Source organism: Diospyros lotus, chromosome 11 (assembly GCF_014633365.1).
Source record: "Diospyros lotus cultivar Yz01 chromosome 11, ASM1463336v1, whole genome shotgun sequence".
NCBI classification, from domain to species: domain Eukaryota; kingdom Viridiplantae; phylum Streptophyta; class Magnoliopsida; order Ericales; family Ebenaceae; genus Diospyros; species Diospyros lotus.
Window position 1 is genome coordinate 23,150,281 of NC_068348.1, and position 18,757 is coordinate 23,169,037.

The window sequence follows — 18,757 nt, forward strand, 5'->3', positions numbered from 1 at the left end:
GCATGGAACCGTACCAGATAATACGAGAAAATATGCATGGACTGAGATCATTATAACTTGAGGTGGATTCGATCTCAATACAAAGATGATTTTTATATTCAACTTGACATCAGACATCAGGTATTTATTTGTTATATTTCATATAATGAAATAACATATTACTTAAATATTCAAACTGTGTATAATATGTATATTTATTATTTTTATTATGTATATTTGATGTATATAAAATTTTTAATTTTACCCATACCATCATATATGTATTTCTTCTTCGTGCAAATTAGATGCAAATTGTAGGGCAAGTGGAGTTGATTGCGTAGATAGCATAGCATGATCTAATATGACTCCTCAAAATATATACCACGCAAAGAGATGTAATTCATGGGCACAACGTGGAAGTATGGAGCACAAATCTTAATCGATGAATTATAACCATACCTATAACTACACAATTATTAATTTATACAACCATGTTCTTAATTGATGAATTTTGTTGTGCTAAATAAATAAAATGGTAACAATGAATACACTTTCAAAAAATATAACAATAAATATAAATAATTTAAACAACAACTTAAAAAACAAATTAAGAAGCAATAATACAAACTTAAATAGATAAATAATAATAATTCAGAAAAAATGAATAAATAAAATTATACAATAAATAGCTAAGTTTTACAAGAATCTAAACAATGCAATTGCTACAAACAATATTACAAATAACAAATAAATAAAATTACTAAGTAAATTTCACAAACCATTCCTAACGTTTGCTTAAATTGCATCAATCACCTCTATAAAAAAATAACACCAACTTCCTTTAACTTTTAAAGTCATGAATCAATTTGCCTCTATCATTATAAATACCTATTATCTATCTTTCTCTCGTTCATATTATCAAAAGAAGTCAATTATTTTTGTCCATTTCTCTTTTCTCATATCTTTTAATGACATTATAACAGTTATGACGATAACTTCAAAGCTCACTTCATCCTTCTCATCTACATTATTAAGAACTTAGTAAGGAGAAAGAAACCTCGTCATAATCATTTCAAAGGGTTAAACCAACAAGAGAGAAAGACTATGACGATGACCAAGATAAAGGGTTTGATTTTGATTTTGTGTTTATTGTGGCTTTTGTTCCATGAAATGAAGAATATAACATTTCTCCAAATATGGGTTGTCAAACAAAAAACAAAACATAAAACAAGATCTAAGTTCATATTCTTTATGGTTTGTTCATTTTTTTTTATTTTATTATTTTTAATGTATTTATTTTATATAATTTTTCATTTCAAGAATTAAGATAAAAAGAGAGCTAGAAAAAGAGTTGATACGAGAGTCATGATTAACTTTTGAAAAGAAAGAATAAAGAAGATGACTTGAGACTTGCCAAAAAAAAAAGGGTCAAGAGAGGAGAGAGAAAGAGAGACGTGTGAGTGGGGGGAGACAAGAAAATTTAGAAAAATGTCAATTTAGTTAACTATGAGGGAGATTTATGCTATTTTAAAAAATACAAGGGTAGTTGTGAAATTTAACCTAAAATTAGAACAAGAAATGGCAATTTGGTAAGAAATAAAATTTTTATGAATTATATTATCTCAATTACACATATTATTTTGGATTACTGTTAAAATTAGGAATAACCATAACAGTTAATTCAATTGTTGATTTTTTTTTTATAATTTTATATATCTAAAATTGTTGGTATCAAATTTAACTATATTTTATATAGAACGTCGGAGGAAGTTAATCACCCAATCCCATCACGATGAAAATTATAAAATTAAAAATGAAGAAATATAAAACTTAAAATTTAATTTAATGTTTAAATATATTGAATTTCAATTGTGTTGGTTGGATTACCAAAATCACAAAACTGGAATTGCAATTTGCAATCCTTCAAAAGGAGAAGTTGAGCGAAGCAATTGCCAATTCGGTTACATCACAGTTCATAATAATAATAGTACATGTACTACTATTCAACCAAACAGCCCCCACCCTAAAAACCCTAAAGTCTCTAAACCCTTCTCCGTATGAAATTGCTTTTTGTCAGTTTTGATCTCTCTGTCTCTCTCTCTTTCTTTCTTTCTCTCTCTCATTTACAGTCTCACCCAAGTTGAACCAACCCGCATTGTTCCGCTTCTCCGCTTATTAACTCCCTGATGGATTTAAGAGAATCACCGGCAAACGCCCCACCGCAATCCCACCTACAACCACCGCCACCTCCGCCGGGCATGACGTTGGGGCAGCCCCACTCGTACGCCCCCAACACCAACAACGCCCAGACCAACGCATCTCCGTCCATGATCAACCCCAATTCCACCGCCTCCATGATGCAAAACTCTCAGTTCGCCTTCAATTCCATGGTCTCGCCGTCTTCGAAGCCGATGGAGGACTCTTTGAACTCGCAGTACGGCGACGGATCGCAGACCTCCGGCCTTAGGCCTTACGGATTCGGCACTGATACGGCGAAGAAGAAGAGAGGGCGTCCGAGAAAGTACTCTCCCGACGGTAACATTGCCCTCGGTCTGACCCCTAATCCTGCACAAAATCAAACCCCAAACCCTGTTACCCCAAATTCCTCTTCGGCGCCGGGTCCTGGGGATTTTGGCGCCATCACTCCGGCTTCTGACCCTTCGGCTAAGCGGCGCGGGAGGCCGCCTGGGTCTGGGAAGAAACAGTTGGATGCTTTAGGTATGCTGAACCATTTTTTTTCTGTATCAGGGTGCAGTATGGGAACAATGGTGGTTGTGTAGTTAATTTATGTTTACATGTCAGTGTTTTATTGTTGAGTTCCTTTGTGGGCAGGATCTTTCGGTGTTGGTTTTACACCACATGTGATACTGGTCAAAGCGGGAGAGGTAATGCAATATGCCACTTTTGTGATGTTCAATTTCCTGGATGAGTGCTTTTTCAACGCTATGAATAAGCAGTATTGGAAACTTTCGTTTTAGTGCCAAGCAATTCTCTTATGGGAAAAACTACAAATATGCAAGTATATTATTGCAGAAAGCCGTTTTGTAACTGAGGTTTTTTTTTAGGCAATTTGATTTCAGATGTGTAGTCTCAAAAGATGCCATTTCTCCTTTTGAGAGGAAATCAAGATAATATTCTAATAAATGAGAGCGCTTGTAATTTTAGCAGACCTATCTAATTTTTATGTAAAGTCAAGATTGTAGTTATTCTAATAAATGGAAGAGACTGCATATTTTTGCAAAACTAATCTAAGGTTATGTAGGGTTGGGCTAGTAAGCACTCAATGGCTAAGCAAGTTCTATTTTTTGTTTTCTTTAGCTGCACTAGTTGGAACTTAGATTTTGAAAAGAGAAATAAAATTGAACTTTGTTTTCTGAAATAGACAAGTCAATTAAGGCATTGAATTTTAATATCCAAACTTGTTGATCTGACAGTTCTTATTTAACCTAGTTTTCTATTTACTCTATGTGTGCATCCAACAGGTAAATAAAATAGATAAACAATTGTGTGGGTCTTCACCATCCTTTAAATGTTTAAGCTAATTTATAAAATGTAGCATTATGAGAGGATTTCCAATTGTTAGGCAACCTTTTGGCCTCTTCCACAATCCCTCACACCCTTGTGCAAATAAACCTAACTGCATTAAACAACTTTAGCTTATGTCATTGCTCTCTGGTATGAGCTTTCACAATTAGGGTAATTGATATCAAGATGAAGCCTCATCCTTTAGGCGATATCAAAGCTGGTTTGGCTACATTACCCTTGGAATGAGATTCGGTGTTCTCTTATTCTAGCATCAAATCCATGAATCCCTATGAATCATGCAGGCTCCTAGGTCCTCCTCATTTTGACTTAAGTTAGCAGTTTGAACAATATTGGAGATCTCAAGTGCATCATGAGAGAGGTTTGTGTGCTTGAGTTGAACATAGAACTAGACCATACGGGTAATGGTTTGAGCATGCCCTTTTGCTAATAGGTGTCAACGTGCTTTAAGGAGATTAATGTCATGCATGCTGGTTTTGGCCCTAGAGAATCAAATAATTTGTCAAGGGTCCATGCGTCACCTGCACAAGGTTGCATGTGGCACCTATTTCCTCTAGGAGTCCAGTTTTAATTAATTGTGCAAATTCATTTTTAATTCAAGAAAAGAATGATTCTTGACTCATTCTTTTTCTGGGAAATTGCTGACTAGAAGGGGGTCCCATTGCCAGGGGTGTGCAAATTTGGGTTTGAAAAAAGATTGAACCAAATCGAACTACTAAGTTCTTGAAATAAATCAAATTGAAACCGAGCAACTTGGTTTGGTTTTTTTTGGCTTTGGTTTCTCAGTTAACCAAACAAGATTGTATTTTTACCACAATTATTTTAAAATATCTCTTAATTGCAACAAGTGAAATAAAATAAATTTGATTTATATGAGCTGTGCAATAAACAAGTCAATAACAAATAAACAAGGAAAATCTAGTTCAACAATTCTTGAAGTGATGAGCAGTAATTGGTAAAACACGCGAATCTGTTTTTTTATGTCTTGGTTTTTTCTAAATTCTCAGCAGCCAAACACATTATGTAATTAATATAAAATAATTAAAGCCAAAGTGGTATGTAATTAGTTTGCTGGTTCAAAATTCAGTTTAGTGCTTGTGAGGTGAGGGTGTTTCAGCTCAGTACGGTTGATGCCGTTTTTAGGGAATGTTAGAAGTGCTCCTGAGCTCACGGCTCTTGCTATTGGCTGTTTGTCACATGGAAACATGGTGCATAACAGACTAGTATGTTGGCTTTCTTCTGGTCGTTCTGAAGCACGGAATTAGCCCTAGTGCTATACATGCCTTTCACTTTCTCTGCTCTGCTGCTTGCGCTCACTCTTGCTCTCTTTCCTGGTAAGTTCCTTGCTTGGTTTCTGGTTTCTAATTGTGTTGATCTTGTTTCTGATAATTTTGTTCTGCACATTATATCAGCTAATATTATTGAATGCAGGTTTCAAAATGCCCAACGCTTCCAACGGGAACCTTAGGGGCTGGAGGAGATTGGGAGACTTCTACAATTGCTCCCACCACAAAAAGTGTGGTGATGGAATAAATGATTTCAACACATATGTCAGCCAATGTCACCTCAAGAATCATGTCATTGCCGTTGCCGCCACCACCTCTGCAATGAAGAGGCTGGCGCAACCGCAATGGGTAATGTACTGACTGAAATAGATGTGTGGTTTCTATTGATTTGCTCAACTGAATGTCTGGTTTTTGGTTTTTCCATTGATCTGCTCACTTGAAAAACAAAAATTCACATCCATATGATAGAGCAGATCAGTAGAAAAATCAAAATTCACAAACATACACCTAAAACCAAACATTCAATTGAGTAGATCAGTATCCATTTCAGTGCATATGTTTTTTTTTTTTTTCTCCCCTGGTAAGTATTTTAGTCAGTATGTTGCCCATTATGGTTGCACAGGCCCCTTTGTTGCTGAGGCGGCGCCTGACGGTTGGTGTGTAGCAGCATTGGCTGACATGTGCATTGAAACTATTTGTTTCATCGATAAACTTTTTGCAATGGGAGCACTGATAGTAGTCTCCTGATCTCCTCCACTCCCTAAGGTTTCTGTTGGAATCATGGGCATTTTGAAGCCTGCATTCAATAATATTAGTAGATATAATGTGCAGAACGAAAGAAACGGATTAGAATGAAATGATTAGAAACAAGATCAAAACGATTAGAAAGCAGAAATCAGGTAATTGACTTACCAAGAAAGAGAGTAAGAACAGATGCAAGCAGTAGCACAGAGAAGGTGAAAGGCATGTATAGCACTGCAGCTGATTCTGTGCTTCGTGGACCACCAGAATAAAACACCGTAGCATTCAATAATGCACTGCGTTTCAATGTGGCAAACTTCTGGCAAGAGCCGTGAACTCAGGAGCACATCTAACATTCCCTAAAATTGGCATCAATCACACTGAGCCAAAACCGCCCTCACCCCACATGCACTAAAATGAATTTTGGACCAGCAAACTGATTACATACCACTTCCGCTTTACATTATTATATGATGTCTTTGGCTGCTCAGAATTTAGATATGATCAAGACATAAAGAAAAAAGGATTCACCTGTTTTACCAATTACTGCTCATTACTTAAAATTTTGTGACTAATTTTACCAAGTAAACAATTGTGATAAAAATAAAATGTTGTGTTTCTCCTTATCCTTGGTATAAACTATAAACCAAAATCCTGGAGAGATGGATTACTGTTCTCCATACAATAGGGACTCTAACCTTGAGAGGACAGAATTACATTCATGTTGGAATACCCATACTTCAAACACATTATTCTTGAAGTGTTTTACATTACTATGCAATTTGTCATGAATTTCAAACACATTTTTCATTTGGACTTTGAATTCTTTTTTAAAAATACCTGTTGTAGATCTTCAAGATATCTTTGGTACCTCAGAAGAATCAAATGATTTCCATGCCAGAGTAGAAAAATATGGCTAAAGTTGTCTCATGCTCAAGTTCACATTTGCTTTGAATTTGTTCCAAAGTTGGTCGATTTTGGCACCACAACTTACAAGTTCTGAATACTTGAAAAGCCTGAAATTGTCCTAGGACAAATCTAACCAAATAACTTGAAAAGCCTGAAATTGTTCATGGAATATACAGGCCGTACATTTCCTAATTTTTTCCCCCTTTTTTGTATTGATGACTTGGGAAAATTAGTTGTACGTGTAGAAAATAGTGTGAAGTTGGAAAATAGTTTTTCTTTTTCAAGGTAAGTATTGAATTCAGAAGAAAGCTTATATACTTTCCAGTCTACTATGCCTCACACCCCGATTATAGGGTTCATGATTTTGTGGTGTGTTATTCTTGTATCAACTGAAGTCTACAATTCATATTGGGTTCTGTTCCACCATGCAGTTGTGTATTTTCTTGAGTATAGAGATCTACAACAGCTTCAAAATCTATTGAGAGAACTAAACTAAAACCAACCTAAAATTATTCTTCAATGTAAAATATTACATGTAATGTTGTGTTGATAGTAACCCCATGCTGGAATACTAAATGTTTTGGCTAATATCTCTATGGTATGTGGAGTCAACCCTTGCACTTCTATGTATATTTTATGGTTGGTAAAATCCAAATAAGGCATGTATAAGTGATGCAGAACCCGAAACCAAAACACAAGAGTAATCCCAATTACTCAAATCAATATCATTAACCAATGCCAATAATCAAAAGCTTCCGTCAATTTACAATCCAAAAGGATTATTTAGAGACAACTAATAGATAAAAATCTTCTCTTAGTAGGATTTTGAATGCACTCTAATTAGGATTCGACTAACTAAAGGAAACAAAAATATATTTAAAAAAGTCAAAAGAAATTGGGAAACAAATTAAAAATAGGAAATAAACTAAAAAATAAAATAAACAATAGTAATTCCTAAAATTTACTATTTTGTCCTATATCAATGAGGTTTGATATAAAACCTTAAAACCAAGTTAAAATCAGCTGGAGGTTTAGAAAAGAAAATGGTTCTACTAAATATTTTCAAACAAATATTTGAATGACTTCTTATGTCTTATCTCACATCATTTTGCCAGTTGAATTATAGGCACATGGTTATGTGATCGCCAATGAATTGGGTGATGAGTTTAGAGGACTGAACGTGTTAGTCACAAATTAGGACATGTAGATGGGTTAGTAAGTGATAGGTGTGGGTTCAAAGGTTATTTAGGTTGGATCTTGGTTGACTTGCACATTAGGTTAATGTTTAGGTACTTCCTTAGATGAACTATTAGGCTAGGGTAACAAAGGGGGAAGATGAGCACAACATTTGGAAGATTATTCAATGCCTAGGAATAAGTTAACCAAGAATTCTAGGTTTATTGGGTTTCGTCTTGGCAGACTGATAAGTTCAATGGGAGGCCAACTTGAATTTGCAGAGGAGGTTCTTGTTTTCATCTTGTTAGAAATGGGGTTGTAAGGATAAGGAATGTCTATAGATAGTCCAATCACATTGAGGTCGAGTTTATCCTTATTCTTGGTGGAAGCCAAAAATTTTAAGACAAATGGATTACTATTCTCTATATAATGGTGGTTGTAATTGCAACTCTATGGGTAGTACTAGCTGAAGATGACTACTGGATTCATTAGACCAAATAATATACCTAAGACCTCCTTAATAAACTACTGATATGGGATTGGGCCGTGACAATCTCCACTCCTTTAATAATCTTTGATGTGCTCATCACTACAAATTTCATATCTTAATATAATATAAGTTGGTCTCAAACACTTTTCTAGCCTACATTCCCCACTTAGTAGGTCTTAAGTTGGCTCTAATATCACTTGTAACACTCCAAATTGTCACCCAAAAGTGCAGATCGAATTGAGATTGGGGGTCATGGGATCAAGTAATGTATCCAAAATCTCTTTAGTACATTATTGATGTGTGATTGGGTTGTGTTGTGACAAAATCATACCCCTAGAATGCGCACTTGTAATATCATGGGTCCTTATCGAAAAGTGTTGGCTGAAGGTGACTCCTAAGTTCCTGGGTTTATTGGTTTAAGTAATATATCCAAAACCTCCCAGTAGACTACTTGATTGAGTCAAAACACTTTCTTTATTTCTTGGCATCATTGTTGGGCCAAAAATCCTATATCGTAATCTAACGTCAATCTCAAACACTTTCTTGGTTCACACCTGTTAGAATTGGGAGCACAATCACTAACTAAGTCACCCAAGAAGCCAACAAATCACTAACTATCACCCTCACAATTGATCGATACGACATACAACATAAACCGAAAATAAAGAATAGAAACAGAATTGAAAATATCAAAGTTAAGAACAATCAAACCACACAATAGGCATCGAGATTTTATCCTGGTTCAAACTGATAGAATCAGTCCTACATCCAGCCTCTTTTAGAGAGAGCAGTCCACTAGAACTTGATGGAAAACAGTACGAGAATCACACTCGCACAATCCCTCTTCCCTCACTGATACACAAGAACTCTCATTGCAAGATTACAAGGCTATCTTTCTAGGCTTTCTCCTACAATACAGTTCTCGGAAACTATCAATGAGAATGATCAATCACAAGTGTCCGCTAGATTACCCTACGCCTCTTATTTATAGACACAAGGGCGTGAGTTACAAGGGATGATATAACTGGGATATTTCCCTAACTACCCTTGACTTAATATAATATACAGTTAGCCTAATTTCCTAACTGCCACTACCGCACATGATCCTCAAAAAGGATGTCCAAGTCCTTCTAAACTTTTCAGCCACTCAATGCAAAACTTGAATAACAACAACTACTTGATATTGGTCTTGGGTTGGCTTTGATGCCACTTGTAACACCATAGGTCCTCACCTAACCGTGCTTGTTTAAAGTGGTTTTTAGATTCAGGGGATTAAGTAATATAACCAAGATCTTCCCAATAAACTATTGATGTGATATTGAATTATAACGTATGAAGCCTGGGCTTGGGCATAGGGACACAAGACATGGGACATGGGGACATGACATTTTTCAAAAAAGTAGAACATGACATGGTTGGTATATGTTAATTAATAAATTAATTTTTTATATTTTAAAGCATAATAAAGTATCAAAAGATTCAAAACTATATTCCAAACTCATAATATGCATTTTAAAACCGGAAGCCAAAATTCCAAATGAATAACTCTAATATAATTAGTAATCAACTAACAATCCAGTCATCTTTGTCCACCACCCTATATCGTTTTAAAAATTTAAGAAAGTGTTAGGCACACCATGTGGGCATGTCCAATACATGTTAGAGGCATGTTGGAGTGTCCAACACATCGACGACACTAGTACGAAAATCCATAGGAAGTTTCCTTGCTTTAAAGATTATGACTAGCTCCCCTTCTATGATACCACTTCCTCACTTAAAAGTGTTAGTTGAAGTTGGCTCTTAGAGACTTGAATTTATGGGACTACTTTACCTAAACCTCCCAAATAAACTATCGATGTGGTTTTTTTTTTTTTTTTTTTTTAACACCAATTCTGATTGGGTTGTGACATAATCCCCTCTTTTAATACCTAATGTCCTCACTAAGCTAGAAATATTTTTCTAATTTGACTTAAGTCAGTCTTAAATATTTCTTAGTCTCCACCCACTCAAATAGTGGATGAGTTGGCTCCAACACCACGAGTCCTCACTCAAAAGTGCTGGTTGAATGTGACTATACTTTCATGGGATTAAATAATATACCCATGACCTTGTTGGTAGACTACTAACGCGGGATTGGGTTGTAACAAAAAACAACATATCCATCATTTATCCCACTATGTGGGGTCGGCTACATGAATTCTAGACTTCCATGTATTTCTATCTTTTGTCATATTTTCATTGAGATCCATACACTTCATATCAAACTTTAATGTCTCTCCTAAAGTCTTCTTAGGTCTGCCTCTACCTCTTTTTATGACTAATTGTTCCATTTTATCAACTCTCCTCACAGGGGCGTCTTTTGGTCTCCTTCTCACATGACCAAATCATTTTAGTGTGGTCTCTCTCATCTTCTCCTTAATTGGCACTACTCCTACCTTATTATGAATAACCTCATTTCTAATTTTATCTTTTCTTGTATGGCCCACATCCATCTTAACATCTTCATCTCCCCTACGCTCGTCTTTTGCTCATGCTAGTATTTGACTGCCTAACATTCTGAGCTCTACAACAAGACTGGTCTTATAATTGTCCTATAGAATTTTCCTTTTAGTTTTAGATTGGTATTTGGGTTGTAACAAACTCTTTTTTTTTTTTAAATTTCTTGTTGACATTGTTAGGCCAAAAATCTCATATCTCAATCTAACGCAAGTCAATTTTAAACACTTTTTTGGCTCATACCACTTGATGATAGTCTTGAGTTGGCTATGATACTGCTCGGATATCATAGGTTTCCACCCAATAGTGCAAGTTGTAGGTCACTATTGGGATTATAAGACCAAGTAAAGTACCCAAAGCCTTCCTAGTGATTTACCGACGTGGGAGTGGGTCATGACATTAATTGCAAGAGCCACACGATTAGATCCATATTGGAAAATCTATACTTTGCCTTCTCTCTCTCTAGTATTGTGTTTTCTCTTTCTTCCTCTTTTCCGCATGCATAATTCTTATGTTTTGCTTGGGAGAGGGCAGGGTTATGCGAGGGGAAGGTATATAGTGGTAAGGAAAATGATGTAAAGGTTATTATTCTCTCATTTTTTGGACGTAGAGGACTGTAAAGGATGATAGTGAAATCTTACTTTGTTTTCATAGAGAATGGAAATGGTAAGGTAATAAAAATAGAGTGACAATCGTATTCTTGTCATGTGAAATAAATACTACAACAACATACTAAGTTTTTCTTCTTCTTTCTCTACCTCTTTTGCTAAATACAAAGGCGGAGCTATGAAGGGGCTGGCCCTCCCAAACTTCCAACCTGCTTGTATATATTGTAGTGCATGTATACAGCTAATATTTATATATATATATATATAGTAATGTATGCAACATCCTGTGTGTTGATTTCTATCAAAACAACATTTCATCCCAATAAAGGCTAATCAAGCTTTTATAGGATCATGTGTGCTAGTTTCAGCTTGTTGAAGCTTCTCCTGAGCTTTTACAGGGTGTTCATGATTCTTCCGCTAGGTATTTCAGCCTTCTACATCAGTCTTACTTCTCAAGTGGTATTGGTTTTGAGAAATGTTAGCCACTGTTGTCTCTTCAAATGGGTTCCCTTTTGGTGGTTGTATTATTATTTTGGCAGCTCTAGTCTAGGCTGGTGGTGATATTGTAGCTTTATTTGGAATTTTTGAGGTAGGGTGAATTGAGATGATCTGAGGGTGTTTGGTTCCATTGGAGGACTTTGTTCCAATCATGGTTTTGGATGCTTCTCCATTTAATAAAGGGTTTTCTATTTATCAAAAAAAAAAAAAAAAGACCGTGTATTTGTTCAATTTTATCCATAGGAGCTTCTATTAATCTTCTTTCCTCATGACCAAACTATCTTTAATTGTGGCTCACACATTTTATCTCCAATAGAAGCTACTTTGATATGTTACAAATGATCTCATTTCTAATTTTTCCTTGTATGGCTACACATCCATCTTAACATCCCAATCTCCATTATGCTCATATTTTGTACATGTGGGTGCTTTATTGCTCAACAATTTGTGCCATACAACTAAACTAGTCTTATAGTAGTCTTATAAAATTTCTCTTTTAGCTTTAATGGAATCTTAATAATATCACATAAAGCGGTGGTTACACTTTTACATTTTAACCATTTGTCACGACCTTGGGGTTTTCCTAGGGTTTGGATGGGAAATTGAGAAGAGTGTAGGGAAGAATTAGATAGAAATGGAGGGTCGCAAGAATAGAAGGAGAACAAAGGAGATTGAGAGGGGAACAGAGAATTGGGGAGGGAAATTAGAGAGAATTTGAGAGGGAAAATCAGTTTATCATTTCATTCAACAATATCCTTAATTCTCTAGGTTATAGCCTATTTATAGGCTTTCTTGGTAAATGTACAAACTATCAAGCATAAGGTACAACCACTAACTAATACATGTAATATCCTATACCTAATCTATCCTTGGGGTCGTGACAATCCCCTCTCTTTGAGAGGTTTTTTATCCCCAAGAAACTGATTACAATCGAGCCGTTGTTTCTTCATCCAATGCCCATCTTCACCATTTGGTTTCTTTTTCGCCTTTTCTTATTCTTATCTCTTATTTCCTTTTCTTTTCCTTTTCCTTTTCTTTTTCCTCAACAATAACAGTACTATGATTTGCTACTATACTAAGTCCAACAATCCACCTCTTCCCTATTGCAATTGAAAATAGTTCCAATTGATTTGTCATTCCTGCAACCATATCATTTCCAATCGTAGAAAGGAATTTAAACTTCTCTGCTGGCCAAAATCTGATTTGACATTGTAGCTTTCCAACTGAAATATGAATAATCAAGACAATAAGAGTCTTGTTCCTGACGTCTTTTTCTTCCTGGTTGCAAGTGTACACCAAAGGTCACTTTCAGCAGATTTTTCCTCTAACAGAACCTCAATAACTTCTTCAACAATTACCAATCCTTTCTCATAATCCTGAATTGTCTGATCCAATTCAAATTTTTCCTCATTCCTTACATCTGCCATTCCTATTCTCAGGACCTCAGCGTCATATCTCTCATTAGTTGCATGAACACTATCTTCCTCGCAATCCTCCTCTTCCAATGCTACTTCATCAGCTTCCTACACTACTTGATTAGCACCTTAGAAGCTCCTTCGATCTGTTGGCTGCTCTTAAGATGACCTTTAAGCGACAGCCCATGCTTTCTGTAAATTGCTTCAAGTGCCAACTCTTGCAGCCTAGCCTTCTCAACTGCTTGTTGTACCGTGGCAGGACACATCATTTTCACCATAGGCCTCATCGTATCGTTAAGACCATTAATGAATCTCGACATAAAATAAGACTCATTCAAGATTAGATAGGAATTGAGTAGCATTGCTTTAAATTCCTCAAACCTGACATTATAATTCGTTACGGAGCCTTCTTGCTTTAGGTTATTGAATTCTTTACTGCACCTCTCATCTCCAACCAGGTCCTTTGCAGGTAGTTCATCCTCCTTGTTAGTATTTTTTGAATTTAACTTCTCACGAGTAGAACTTCCAACTGAGACATCGTGAACTTCTTCCTTAGAAATTACTAGATTCTCCTTCCTAAGAATAATTTCTTCTTCTTGAGGTGATTTTTGTAACCTTTTGGCGATTAATACCAGCAATTCATCCAATTTTTGGTTGCAACTAGCCATAGTTTGATCAAATTTAGCTACACTTTGGTTGAAACTAGAGAATTCTCCCTGAGACATGAAGTGTTGTAAAAATCGCTCTAGGTGGCCGCCTAGGCGCTAGGCGGCCACTGGTCACCCCGAGTATGCCCTAGTCGGGCCTCCTAGGCACCGACTCGATTAATTGGCTGTGGCAGCGCCCAGGTGGCGCCTAGGCAACCCGCACCGCCTGGGCCGCCCAATTTTTCCTTTATATATCAGCCGATTTTAGGGTATTTTATTTCTTAATCTCGTCTCTCAGCCTCTCACACCAAGGTCATCACTGCCTCAACGTCGTCGGGTTGCCAGTACTCACTGCCATCGCTGCCTCCAGCTCCACCATCGCCATCAAGCTTCATCAACACCGCCTCTATGCCATTCGCGTCCTCCTTGCTGCCTGAACATCCTCGTCGCCCCGCGTCCTCGCCGTCAAGCTCCATCTCCTTCGCAACCTCTCCCTCTCTCTCTCTCCGAGTCTTTGGTTATTGGTTTCTCTCTCTCTCTCCGTTATATTGTTTCTGTTTTTTATTTTTTATTTTATTTTATTTTTCTGTTCTATTTATATATTAGATATATATTTAGTTTTAATTATTATTAATTATATATAATATGTGTTTTTACATGACGAAGAAGATTGAAAACAAAAAATTATATGAGGTTATTGGTTATTTTGTAGAAAATAATTTCTGTTTTCATTATATTATAAAACAAAAGTTATTTTGCTATTTTATTGTTTTAATTTGATTATTTTGTAGTTATTTTGCAGTTATGGCATGATATGTTTATGTTATTTTGAATATTAAGTGAGGTTATTGGTTATATATATATATATATATATATATAGGTTTCTATTGCAAGTTACTTGATTAAAAAAAAATCAAAATTTTCTAGGCTCCGCCTAGGCACTAGGCCCCAACTTGGCGCCTGACTAGCATCTAGTGCCTTTTAGAACACTGACAGCTTTAGAATTTGTCTCTGCGCTACCTTAGATTCCTTAGCTTTGGAATTCCGCCTCTTAAAATGATCAGCCTCAGAAAATCAATCTTCTAGAAATTGTTATTCTGTACAATCTTCCTCAATCTTTGCTTCAAAAACCTGCTATGCAATTACTGAAACCCAAACTTTTGTTGCACAACTTTGAAACTAAAACTTCTGTTGTGCAATGAAAATCGCTGATCTTAACAGTTTCGATTAGCTTCCAAGAAACGGGAGGCTTTTGATTCACAAGTGACTATCGCCTGTCCGCTTCACCTTTCGATTTCAGACAGGGATGACCAGATTCATTGCATCAGAAATTAGCAGCGTCGAAATGGAGAAATCAACAACCTGAGAATCATTGCATTCGTTGCCAATCAAGCTTGACAGCGGCTGCAACCCACACCCCAATCCAAACCCTAGCAACTAATCGCTATCTGCTTGCGATCATTGCGAATTCAAGATTGCCTAGGCCTACTTCCACGCCGTGCGTTCATTACTCGCAGTCGTGATCACGGTGATTCAACGATCACCCTAGCTGATGCCTTCTTCTCACCCAATCACTGTCCAATGGCCGGAGGACCACTAGCTCTGATGAATTTTTCGGAATCATTGGTATTCGCTGCTTCTTGAATTGCCTACTACGACTTGTTTAGTTCCGCACCCAATTGTCGATCAGTGTCGGCACATGCTATGGATCAGCAATCCACAATTCCAAGTTGATCGTTGTGGGTCACTACTATTTGCTGATTTGATCAGGATCGCTATGATCTTGATCACTCAAATTTGCCTCCAATCCACGACTTCTTACTCACTGCAATCTTAACCACTAGCCTAGAACCGTTGATTGATTGTAGTTTCTTGAGTTCGCCTGGTTTGCCAAAAATTGCGGCCTAAATCATCGGAATTCGCCTATCTCTGCTTTGGTGCCAAAATCGCCGAACTCTACTTCGTTTGATTAGTTAATAGGATTTGACGGAATCGCAAACAAGAATCGTTGGAAATTAATCTGCAGAGAAGCGTCGGAAATCAGCCGAAAATGAATTCCCAGCAAGAATTGCTGGAATCACATGGATTATTGATCGGTTCTGATACCAAATGTCACGACCTAGGGTTTGAATGGGAAATCGAGAAGAGTACAGGGAAGAATTAGATAGAAATGGAGGGAGACAACAAGAATAGAAGGAGAATAGAGGAGTTTGAGAGGGGAATAGAGAATTGGGGAGGAAAATTAGAGAGAATTTGTGAGTGAAAATCAGTTTATCATTTCGTTCAACAATTTCCCAAATTCTCTGGGTTACAGCCTATTTATAGTCTTTCTTGGTAAAGGTGCAAACTATCAAGTAGTAAGGTACAACCACTAACTAACTAATACATGTTATATCCTATACCTAATCTACCCTTGGGGTCGTGACGCTATTTTGTCTGAATTCCATGGGTAACATGGTTATTAATCTCCCCATCTTTTTGGATTATTGGTCCAAGATATTGAATTGATCTTTTCTTGGTATTAAGTGATCTTCCAATGTCTGATAATGCCAGAATAGATGCCCCTCCCTAGTGGCCCACACCACGGGAGAGGAGGTAAATCAAGAGCCGGGCACCCTAGGTTTTGAACTGCAGACCTCCCACACTTGTGGGTACTCATATCATCTCGCCAAAGCCACCCGGCTACGCCCTGGGGGCAGTGATCTTCGAATGTTACTTTAACATCATCCGCACTAGTATTTTCTACTGAACTTACTTTTTCATATATTTGGTTTTCACTTAAACTTAAAACCTTTAGATTCTAAAGTGTTTCTACATGTCTTAAACATAGTGTTCACGCGCTCTTTTGTCTCATCCACCAACACTGTCATTTGCAAATAACATACACGATGATGCCTCTACTTGGATATGTTTAGTGGGTTCACCCATTATTAGGGAAAATAGATAAGGGCTTAATGTAGATACTTGATGTAATCCCATTGTAATTGAAAAAGCCTTTGTATCTCTTCTACATATTTTAACACATAATTCTGCTCCATAATACATGTCTTTATTAACTTGTATATAAGTAATTCATAGTCCGTCCGTCCTTTAAAACCATCCCTAAGGCTTCTGTTGTGGCTTTGTCTTAAATAACATGTCTTGGCATGCGAAATAAATATTTCCATAAACTTATAAAGCATGAAAAATTATGAATTTAATTACAATATGTTGTGATATATTATCGAGGTGTCAAAAAATTAAATTTAATTCCTTGGTTGTTTTGAAAATTTAAAAATAATAGTGAGCATGTAAATGTACTGTGTAAGAATCAAGGCCTAATAAAAGTTATGATCTCCACATTTTATATTTATAAGTTTATGTTTCCATTGTTGGAGCCATTGCTATCAGCTGGGATCAGAATAGATAGTGTTTGTAAGTGTATGATTTATATATAAAAATTAGTGTTTCATTTTGGGTTATGAATTATATTAGATGTTTGCAAAAATAATGACAAAATAGTAAAGTGCAAGATGAAACTAATTTTTTATGCTACTTTCCCATTTTTTCTGTATTAAAAATGGGGTATGGAGGGGGAGGGGAGGGTATTAGGTACCCTCCTCGATGCCCCTTCCATTATTAATTGATCTCCCAAACAAGATGACACTTTACCCTTCCATCCCCTCTCTGATCTTACCCCACATCCGAACATAAGGTTAATTTGCTTTGCATTACTGCATAATTTTCTAAAGGGTCCTTGGATGTGGAGCTCCTTGTCCATGAGGAATTGCTATGAGCAAAAATGTATGGCTAAAATATAAACTCTTTATCAACTGAGAACAAAGCATGAAAAGAGAGGGAAATATAATAGTAAAAATTTCAAACATGATTACTGTATACTATTTTCCAAGGTAATCCATGAAGAATAATTTCTCTTTAATCCCACAATCCTCCATGAGGCATTGATAGGCGGAATGATGTCATGAAGATTTAGTCGCCACTTTTCCTCACACATTTTATTACTTTTCCTCTTCATTTTTGGACCATTTAGTTGTATGCAATAATTCTGGTCATACTTATGTTTAATGTGTATCGGTGGCCTCCTGTTTGCAGGACATAGCGTCAAAGATAATGGCCTTTTCACAGGAAGGACCACGAACTATTTGTATTCTCTCTGCAAATGGTGCTGTTTGCAATGTCACCCTTCGCCAGACATCTATGTCTGGGGGCATTGTGACATACGAGGTTTGTTTGAAATGAATATGCATACATTTTAGTGCAATCATTGCATCTAAAGTATATATTATCATTACTTTTTATTTATGCATCTATCTCTAGTATACATGTATACCTGTTGGTTTTGGAACAAGTAGTCATGTAAGTTCCATATGAGGCCTAGAAAGGTGTCTTTGTCTATGGCTAGATTTGTCTTCCAATCTAGAGAATGTCATCTGAAAACTGTTTCTGTGACATTCTCAGTTTTCTTCTAGCTATTCGATTTTTATACTTTAAAGTATGCCCAGAATTGGTCCCAAGGTAGTGCTAGCGACTTTAGGATATATGTAAGAATATGCCCAAATCCAACCAACCATCCTCCCTGATATTTGCAAAGTCCAGTGTTTATATTAAGGCCAAAGCTACAGGTCTGAACATAATTTGTTCAAATCTGATGAAACCTTTATAATTATTTCTTGTTATTGATACTTTAAAGAGGGACGGGTGAGATTTACTGAAGAACAAATCAGCATGGATATAAAAGTATAATCGTGATACCACGATATCTGACTTTCACTGGAAGCAGAAACCTTCCTGGTGTCAAATAACCTTCCTTGTTTGAGGAGCTTTATGAAGCTTTTTTTGTGATTTGATTTGCACTTCTTTTTTTTTTTCGGTTCTTCACTGCAATAAAGTGAGGAATTTCTTTTTGATTCTATTTTCTTAAACCCAAATAATGTGAAGGCAGAGGTTGCCTCTGTACAATTTTCTTGCC

The 18,757-nt window shown here is 36.3% G+C and overlaps 1 protein-coding gene across 2 annotated transcripts in view; it reads left to right on the plus strand.

Annotated features, from left to right (window-relative positions):
- The first annotated feature begins 1,986 nt into the window (after positions 1-1,986).
- Positions 1,987-18,757, plus strand: part of LOC127813046 (AT-hook motif nuclear-localized protein 8-like) — a 30,180-nt gene continuing 13,409 nt past the window's right edge. The window contains exons 1-3 of one of the 2 annotated variants that reach the window (XM_052353746.1): positions 1,987-2,697; positions 2,812-2,864; positions 17,881-18,012. In XM_052353746.1, the coding sequence (XP_052209706.1) occupies positions 2,166-2,697; positions 2,812-2,864; positions 17,881-18,012 (717 nt within the window). In that variant the 5' untranslated portion in view covers positions 1,987-2,165. The remainder of the gene's footprint in view (positions 2,698-2,811; positions 2,865-17,880; positions 18,013-18,757) is intronic. The other variant, XM_052353747.1, reaches the window with a different exon arrangement.